The following is a 10,561-nucleotide window of genomic DNA, read 5'->3' on the forward strand; positions in this document are numbered from 1 at the left end:
GAATAGGGCAAGAAGAATGTTAACATATTTTCCCCGGTGGAGGACTGTGGCACATTTGGACTCATCGAAAGAGGCGTATGTTCCAAGTTTTCCGACCTATCTATCTTCGAACCGCCGCTATACACGTATATTAGATATACAGTGAAATCTGATATCATTGGAAATGTCAAACTATTTTTAACAATGTTTAATTGCACAGATAGTCAACGTAACACACCTTAAAAATACGTAGGAATTCAACGCGACCTCTTTCCCATGCTCCCTTTGTATGTATGTATGTGTGTGTGTGTGTGTGTGCGTGTGTGTGCGTGTGTGTGTGCGTGTGCGTGTGTGTGTAATGTATGTATTTAGACCTTGCGGTCAAGGATAACCCGTGAAAGTACTTACTCTCAACTGGATCCTTTGTTTTTGCTTCAAAGAGACAGCACGCGAAGACAGTGGTGGGATACAAGAAAGTCCGGGAGCGATACCCTAGCTCTTTTTCAAAGAGACCCCTTGGGTTATTTACGTGCTCGGCGTAAAGCACCGATACATGGAGTACAACTTTCATGGGTTGAACCAGTACTGGGTACACCACTTCTTCCAAGCACTACCCTTTGAATGCCGAGCGCCAGGCAAGGGAGCTACTTGTACCAACTTTTAACGTCGTTCGGTATGACGCGGCCAGGGATCGAACCCACCACCTCCCGCTCCGTAAGCAGACTTTGGTGTAATTATAATTGTGTGCAGCTTAGTTGGGTATGTCACGACAAATCTGTCATTAGATCTCAACCTACATTTAGAGCCGATGAAATTGCAGATAGGCAATCATTAAGTGCTAGGTTTAATCCTGAAGTATTTCAACGTTCGCGGTAGTTTAAAGGTCCGCCCACTGCCACTAATCCGATACACACTCCCTGCGTCCCTGCGTCAGGTTTTGCGTTGACAACGTTACAGCCAGGTTGAATTCAACGATCATTAAAAATTTAATTCATGTCATCTAACTATTACTTGGGAGTCCCTGAAATTTCAAATATATCCACCGACACTTGACTAAACCTTAGGAGGAAAAAACGGCAAGCCTCCGAAAACTTTCGCTGATTTGTGAACGATTGATGCACGAAAGTTCAAGTTGAATATAACATGTTGTTAATAAAGGGAAATATGAAGAAAAAATACAATGTATATATAGTATATGATGTTTTGAGTGAATGCACATGAGATTTTTTTGAATTCTCACAATTCCAATTTGAAGAAACCTCAAACCACTTAAAAATGGTGACCTTACTAATAATAAAGACAAATGATTTCATCTGTATGTTCGCTTAAAGATACATTGCTACATACATTTTGATACCGTTGATACAGAAAAAAGGGCAAGTTCAGTTTTTATTTCAATACATGAGAAAAAATATATGGTAAAATACGACGGAGGTGCAACATCAAGGACTGAAAATTGTTAAAAAGTTCATGTGGGAGTACCCCCAAACCCCGCATCCAATACTTGTAACATAATTAAGATCGGTTCTGGGGGAGGGGCGCAAGCCTAAGTAACGCCCCCTCAAACGTCAAATCCTGGATCTGCCCCTGAGAAATCCTCTGTATAAAGGAAGTTACAAATCGGGGTTTATTTATTGCATATAAAGAGTTATTAAGGAGCTGTTGTGTCTTAAAGAGACAATTAGGAATTGGCTGGGCACTTAAAATGCACCCGGAAGCGGCTTAGGTAGAAACATTTTATGGCCCAATTAAAGCTTCTGTACTAAAATATTACCCTCAAGATTGGTGAAGCACTTGAACAAAGGTATTTCTAATGGGAACTCCTCGGCCATTGTCCAGTGAAATCAACCTCCGGTGTATGCCGATGCAACAGTAGAAGAAGTTCGTAAACTTGTTAATAATAATAACGTTAATTAATTGTTATGTTTTAACGTGTAATTTGTATTACTTATTCAAATTGATTCCCAGTGAAATGTATTTTTGCATAAACATTTGATATCCACACGAGTAAAGTTCCTATAAGCTAGGTTTAATTGCTAAACTGAAATTACTAAGCAATCTACTTGCAGCGTCGTTAAATGTGCAGAATTCTGACATTATTGAACGTCCATATGAAATTCCGGTTGTGATATTTCCGGCTAAATGGGCTTACATGAAACTCAAACAAACACTAAACATGTAGCTTGTGCTAAATTTGTGATTAGCGTTACTTTTATTTAGTTTTAAGAAATACCCAAAAACTTTTTTTTCCATTTTAGCAATCAAAACCCCAATCAAATATAATGAAGCAATAATACCGCCAATATTGGTTATATTTGCATTTATAAATTCAAACGATCATTGTGACCTTGATTTTGAATAGCTATGTTGTGCTTATGAAGTGCATTATAAAACAATTATCATCCATTCATCAAGATACATCATTAAAAGTGAAACAGTTACATTGTGGTAATCATCATACTACTATAGATTCGTGGGAACAGCACTTTTTGGCGACCCTTTGATAACAAAGTCATTGGAATGACACATAGATGCATTTATAAAGTCTTCCATCAAAATTACTTAACATCGAGAAATATAGAAGATTTAGTCCAGTACTTTTCTACAACCCATTTTGTAGACAAACAAAAATAATCATAAAATGGCCTTGACCCTGACATCGAAGAGGTCAGTTATGTATGTTAACATGAAACATATTGTGAGCTAGAAACATGACATCAGTAACAGTGAACAGTATGAATGGTTCATACATGACCACATGTCATACATTAAGTAGACTTTGAAGCATCAATTTGTGTTAATTAAACGTTATGATACTAAATAACATTCAAAGAATACTAGCTGCTTGTTCAATAAAGATACACTTGGAAAATATTCTGAATATTTTCTAAGGTCGTGGTACGTTTTTATATTGTTCTGAAAGGAAATGATTACATATCATAGGAATACGGTCTTTTGATGGAAGTTTCCATTTGTCTTTAAATTGTTAAAACAATTATAGGTAAATATTCAAGCATGTTAAAAAGCTTGACATCTGTACCTAACTTACAACTAACATTGAAGTCAGTACATGTTGTGGTAAATAGTAAATATAGAAAGACTAGTCATGGGCTTAAAAAATCGGCGGCCATCTTCGCTGTTGTCTTGGTTACCATGTTAACATGCATGGTGCCAACTGTCCAACCTCGCTAAAACAGACCACCTACATACGCACCCCGAACGCATATCACATAATTATATACCAATAAACCCTCTGGACAAACAATGCACACAAATACCTCTAGGGGTTTGACTACTCTGTTAATGTCAAACATTAATGTCCACATCTTTGCTATATATATATATATACAACTGTGATCGATCTCCGTTTAAGGCTCACATCAGGTGGACGGGAAAATGACCACTTATACAACGGTGACCACTCAATTATGGTCAATATGACCGTTTGACCAACTGACGAGTTTGTTTTACTTCAAAAGATGATACAAAAACTTCATTTGAAAATTGTCAATTTAAACAACTGGTTTATTTTGAATCCTACATGGATTTACTTTGCACTTGAGGTATTTTGTGAACTTTGAATGTTTGGAGATATTTGGGGTGAAGAATGTAGCTGATAACAAGGTGGCGATGTATTCTGTGTACGGTCATCTACTTGAAAGTGTTCTCTCGGCGTTGTACATTGAATTGAAACAACTCAGTTTGTTTGAAGAATTGCCTGTATCATATATTTAAGATTAGAATGCATTAGATTTCTAATCAACAGCGAAACGTTTCATAATTTAAAACCCAAGTACTGCACTGTATCATTATTAAGGTTCTTTCATATAAAACTTCGGCGTTTGAGCTTTATAACGTACATTTTCACTGCAGGTTTCCTTTGTCAAATCACTTTTTTTCATTAAATTCTAAGAAATGGCACATGTATGACACACGCACATAAAATGCAACTGCATGTTAATTCGCTGATCTTCTCACGAACTGCAAAAGTGATAAATGAAATATTGAACGGTTTTTGACAAATCAGCCTTAATTTACCAACTGATGACTTCCAGCTTCCAAATACAGAAAGCAATATGAATCTACCAACTTTTCACACGCAGTACATCATTAATACATGTTCATTAAATTCATCGACACGGGGATTGTAATATTAATTATTCATCAGCCTCCGTTCTCATTTCCCGTATTAAGTCCAGCAGTATTAATTTCATTTCTGCAGTGACTGAGGCGGCGAAACAGGCCACATATCGGTGATCGGGTCAGTCTAAAGGCGCCGGCCGTGGGAGATCAGTGTTCAATAACCAGCCATAGTGGTAGTACTGCTGGAAATTGGATATATTTCCATTTACAGATATTTTACTGATAAGGTGGATTTACTGCCGTTGCTATACATCAAGGTGTTTTGGATATAGTGTGATATCGAGGGAAAAGTGAAGAAAACGTCTAAGGATATTATTTCATTCACGCAGCAAACCATTGAACTTGTGATGGTAAAGTTCGGCAATGTCACCCACCATAAAGTGTAGTATAAGGTAACAGTTCTGAAAAACTACGACCAGGAAATTCCACCACACACCCCTTAATTTCCTGGTGTCAGCACGTGCAATGTCGCATCCTGTGCGTGTCCCGGCCCCGGGGGACAGCTCCATGATGTTCACGGGGACCATCCGGGCCCAGCTCACCCCTGGCTCCCGTCTCCCGCGCCTCACGGTGGACCAGATGACGGCACTGGAGGAGAACTTCAAACAGAACCGGAACCCAAACCATTTTGAGCTGTCTCTCATTTCAGCCGAGGTGGGCTTATCGGAGCCGGATGTTAAGGTGCGGAGTAATATTGGTTTATTTAATTATATGTTTTTAACCGATGAAAGAGTAAGACGAACCTCTCGTTAGTGTAATATCAGGATTTTATTATTTTAAGTTAGGTCTAATTGGATACTGTAACAATATTTTTCGTTGTGTGGTATTTAATTAATGAGCAATTATTGTTTACATGTGACTTATTTTCACAGTTCAGTCAAATGTAAATCAATCCGATATGGAATGAAATTTTGATGTAAATACACAAACCACAAAATAGAGACGATATTTGCTGTTTATTGATCACAAATCTGGTATATTTCTGCCTTTTTCAAACATGTCTTTGATGTGCTACATCGATTTTCCAATGGAACAAACCCAAAACCCCATCAATTTTCTCAATTGATTGTTACAATTTACATTAGAGATATTAGGAAATACAGACTGAATGTAGAATGCGGGTGTTGACCTTTCTTACTCAACGCAAACACGCACTTTCACTTGAGCAAACTTTCGTTTTCAATCCAAATATAAAATATATGGCGCAATTAAGGTAAATATTTGCCATGTTTGATAAATGGTAATTTGCTGAAGTAATAAGATTTTTTTCCATGAGAAATTGACGAAATTGCAATGAAGCAATGATAATTAGTTTCATAGAGGGAATTGATGTGATTTATGACAGGTACAATCTGACTCTAGGTAATTTGGACAATTTGCCCAGTTTTAGATCGCTTATTCATGAATAAGTTTGTATATTACATACTTGAACTGTGACATGTAACATTTGTTGCTTCGTAATTACCGTTATACGGTCACTGCTCGAAGATGATCCATATTCAACATTTAACCACTTGTTTAGAAGACTATCGTAACATAATGTTATACGATTTAAAGTAATGGTTAAAACAGTGATAGAGTGCCCTTACAAAAACAAATGGTTTCATGCGACGCGATCTTTTAAGTTTTAAATGGTGTACATTATGTAATGGTTAAAGATTGTTAACTAGTATGTACTTACAACATAAATGTAATGTTGCGGATAGTTGCATAACCGTTTACATTGTGTCAGTACATACTTACAATTTTTAGTGGTCTACAATATATTGTGTAAACTACCCACTAATTGGGCCAGCCACTGTTTATATCTACTCTTTCATCTGATTAAAATCAAAACCGGCTGACTGCTGCTTTGATAATATAATTGCGTTGGAAAACTTGAAAAAATACTGTCTTCTCATTGGAAAAATATATAACGTTGACCACTACAATGATACTGGGTCGATTATTAAGATTTTTTTCAAAGTTTACAAATCTAGAAATTTCAAGGAAATACTTGTGGTCTGCACTTTGGGACAACTGTTTCAGCTGTAGAATTATTCCCGGACCGCAAGAACCTTTGAAAAGAATAACAATATATACACGTTAAGGTGGAAACTTATTAAATGACTACTTTAAGTATACGAATTCACTGCGTTTTATCGTGAGATTTCAAACCAAGTTGATTTTAACCAGCCACAATACGCTGTTATAATTAGAAGAAACGGCGTTGAGGTTTTCGCTTTGGCGTTATGTTTAGCCACGCCCAAGACAATGTATCGATATTGGCTTACATTTTAAGGAAACTGTACGTACAAACATACGTTCAGTGTCATTGGCATGAAACTCTTATTCTAAGGATACTGAACGAGTACATAAATACGTTTGGCGCCATTCTGAAAGTGTATATACATTAAGTTCAGCGCCATTGGCAGGAAAGTCGCATTCTACAGGACTCTGAACGTGTACGTTCAGTGCCATTGGCAAGACTCGCATTCTAAGGACTCTGTGCGTGCATATACGTACGTTCAGCGCCATTGGCAGGAAACTCGCATTCTAAGGACTCTGAACGTGTACGTTCAGGGCCATTGGCAGGAAACCCGCATTCTAAGGACTCTGAACGTGTACGTTCAGTGCCATTGGCAGGAAACCCGCATTCTAAGAACGCTTTGTATATACATGTATGTATGCATGTATGTATTTCTTTAGACCTTGCGGTCAAGGATAACCCGTGAAAGTGCAAGCACTTATTTCCACAGGGTCCTTTTTTGCTGAAGGGACAGCACGCTAAAGGGACAGTGGTGGGATACAAGGAAGTCCGGGTCCGATACCCTAGCTCTTTTTCGAAGAGACCCCTTGGGTTTTTTACGTGCTCGGCGTAAAGCACCGATACATGGGGTACAACTTTCCTGGGTTAAACCAGTACTGGGTACACCACTTCTTCCACCCACTACCCTTTGAATGCCGAGCGCCAGGCAAGGGAGCCACTTGTACCAAATTTTAACGTCTTTTGGTATGACGCGGCCAGTGATCGAACCCACGACCTCCCGCTCCGTAAGCGGACGCTTAACTACTACGTGTTTATACGTACGTTCAGCGCCATTGGCAAGAAACTCGCATTCTAAGAACGCTGTACGTGTAAATACGTACGTTCAGCGCCATTGACAGGAAACGAGCATTCTAAGAACACTGCACGTGAATATACGAACGTTCAGCGCCATTGGTAGGAAACCCGCATTCTTCGGACACCGTACGTGTTTATACGTACGTTCAGCGCCATTGGCAAGAAACTTGCATTCTAAGGACGCTGTACGTGTATATACGTACGTTCAGCGCCATTGACAGACACCGAGCATTCTAAGGACACTGCACGTGAATACACACACGTTCGGTTCCATTGGCAGGAAACCCGCATTCTAAGAACGCTGAACGTGTATATACACACGTTTACGCCATTGGCAGGAAACCCGCATTCTAAGAAAGCTGAACGTGTAACTACACACGTTCGGCTCCATTGGCAGGAAACCCGCATTCTTAGAACGCTGTACGTGTATACACACACGTTCGGCTCCGTTGGCAGGAAACCCGCATTCTAAGAACGCTGTACGTGAATATACACACGTTTACGCCATTGGCAGGAAACCCGCATTCTAAGAAAGCTGAACGTGTATATACACACGTTTACGCCGTTGGCAGGAAACCCGCATTCTAAGAACGCTGTACGTGAATATACACACGTTTACGCCTTTGGCAGGAAACCCGCATTCTAAGAACGCTGTACGTGAATATACACACGTTTACGCCGTTGGCAGGAAACCCGCATTCTTAGAACGCTGTACGTGTATATACACACGTTCGGCTCCATTGGTAGGAAACCCGCATTCTAAGAACGCTGTACGTGAATATACACACGTTTACGCCATTGGCAGGAAACCCGCATTCTAAGAACGCTGAACGTGTATATACACACGTTTACGCCATTTGCAGGAAACCCGCATTCTAAGAAAGCTGAACGTGTATATACACACGTTCGGCTCCATTGCCAGCAAACCCGCATTCTTAGAACGCTGTACGTGTATATACACACGTTTACGCCATTGGCAGGAAACCCGCATTCTAAGAACGCTGTACGTGAATATACACACGTTTACGCCGTTGGCAGGAAACCCGCATTCTAAGAAAGCTGAACGTGTATATACACACGTTCGGCTCCATTGGCAGGAAACCCGCATTCTTAGAACGCTGTACGTGTATATACACACGTTCGGCTCCATTGGCAGGAAACCCGCATTCTAAGAACGCTGTACGTGAATATACACACGTTTACGCCATTGGCAGGAAACCCGCATTCTAAGAACGCTGAACGTGTATATACACACGTTTACGCCATTTGCAGGAAACCCGCATTCTAAGAAAGCTGAACGTGTATATACACACGTTCGGCTCCATTGGCAGCAAACCCGCATTCTTAGAACGCTGTACGTGTATATACACACGTTCGGCTCCATTGGCAGGAAACCCGCATTCTTAGAACGCTGTACGTGAATATACACACGTTAGGCGCTATTGGCAGGAAACCCGCATTCTTAGAACGCTGTACGTGTATATACACACGTTAGGCTCCATTGGCAGGAAACCCGCATTCTTAGAACGCTGTACGTGTATATACACACGTTCGGTTCCATTGGCAGGAAACCCGCATTCTAAGAACGCTGAACGTGTGTATACACACGTTTACGCCATTGGCAGGAAACCCGCATTCTAAGAAAGCTGAACGTGTAACTACACACGTTCGGCTCCATTGGCAGGAAACCCGCATTCTTAGAACGCTGTACGTGTATACACACACGTTCGGCTCCGTTGGCAGGAAACCCGCATTCTAAGAACGCTGTACGTGAATATACACACGTTTACGCCATTGGCAGGAAACCCGCATTCTAAGAAAGCTGAACGTGTATATACACACGTTCGGCTTCATTGGCAGGAAACCCGCATTCTTAGAACGCTGAACGTGTATATACACACGTTCGGCTCCATTGGCAGCAAACCCGCATAATTAGAACGCTGAACGTGTATATACACACGTTCGGCTCCATTGGCAGCAAACCCGCATTCTAAGAACGCTGAACGTGTATATATACACACGTTCGGCTCCATTGGCAGGAAACCCGCATTCTTAGAACGCTGTACGTGAATATACACACGTTTGGCTCCATTGGCAGGAAACCCGCATTCTTAGAACGCTGTACGTGTATATACACACGTTCGGCTCCATTGGCAGGAAACTAGCGTTCTAATAACGCTGTACATGTATATACACACGTTCGGCCCCATTGGCAGGAAACCCGCATTCTAAGAACGCTGAACGTGTATATAGTAACTATATACACACGTTCGGCCACATTGGCAGGAAACTAGCCTTCTCAGAACGCTGAACGTGTATACACACACGTTCGGCTCCGTTGGCAGGAAACCCGCATTCTAAGAACGCTGTACGTGAATATACACACGTTTACGCCATTGGCAGGAAACCCGCATTCTAAGAAAGCTGAACGTGTATATACACACGTTCGGCTCCATTGGCAGAAAACTAGCGTTCTAAGAACGCTGAACGTGTATATACTAGGCTAGTATATACATACGTTCGGCCCCATTGGCAGGAAACCCGCATTCTAAGAACGCTGAACGTGTACATTGTATATAGTAACTATATACACACGTTCGGCTCCATTGGCAGGAAACTAGCCTTCTCAGAACGCTGAACGTGTATATACACATGTTCGGCTCCATTTGCAGGAAACTAGCGTTCTAAGAACGCTGTACGTGTATACACGTTCGGCTCCATTGGCAGGAAACTAGCGTTCTTAGTACATTGAACGTGTATATACATACGTTCGGCTCCATTGGAGGAAACCCGCATTCTAAGAACGCTGTACGTGTATATACGTATGTTCAGTGCCAGTGGCAGGAAACCCACATTTTAAGAATGCTGAATATATTTCGCAGGAATCGCCATTCTAAAGACGCTGTACGTGTATTTTCAGGTTTGGTATCAGCATCGCTTAGCCGTGTGGAGACAGAGGCAGGGACTTCCGGCCAACAGTGGCTACGTCAACGAGTGACGTCATCACTGAATAAGAGCACGTGAATATTATAGGACCATGCAGTGCTTTTTTATTTTTCGAGCGCCAGTAAATATCGGATTCTTTAACTCCGTGAACATTTCAATGCTAGTTGTTAATTGTTTTATTGCTATACTCGTTTCTTAAACGAGTGTTATGTTGTTGTGAAGCGTGACGTCGTCCATGTCTCCGTCAACCTCGGAGAATTTCGGTTAAGGTGTGATGGTAGCATATAACACGTGTGTGACGTATTGCGTGTAAGGTATTGCCATACGGTGGAGTTGTTATGTATTTTGTTATATAATTTCATTTAACACTTCAGTGCAATGTTTTTATTT

General features: G+C 40.7%; 1 protein-coding gene across 1 annotated transcript; it reads left to right on the forward strand.

Annotated features, from left to right (window-relative positions):
* Positions 1-4,137: 4,137 nt before the first annotated feature.
* On the forward strand, positions 4,138-10,463 carry LOC128212031 (homeodomain-only protein-like). The gene is made up of 2 exons (XM_052917251.1): positions 4,138-4,803; positions 10,146-10,463. Exons 1-2 carry the CDS (start codon positions 4,588-4,590, stop codon positions 10,221-10,223), a joined length of 294 nt encoding a protein of 97 aa, XP_052773211.1. The 5' UTR covers positions 4,138-4,587; the 3' UTR covers positions 10,224-10,463.
* Positions 10,464-10,561: the final 98 nt, after the last annotated feature.

The sequence above is a fragment of the Mya arenaria genome, chromosome 12, assembly GCF_026914265.1.
Source record: "Mya arenaria isolate MELC-2E11 chromosome 12, ASM2691426v1".
Classification (NCBI taxonomy): Eukaryota; Metazoa; Mollusca; class Bivalvia; order Myida; family Myidae; genus Mya; species Mya arenaria.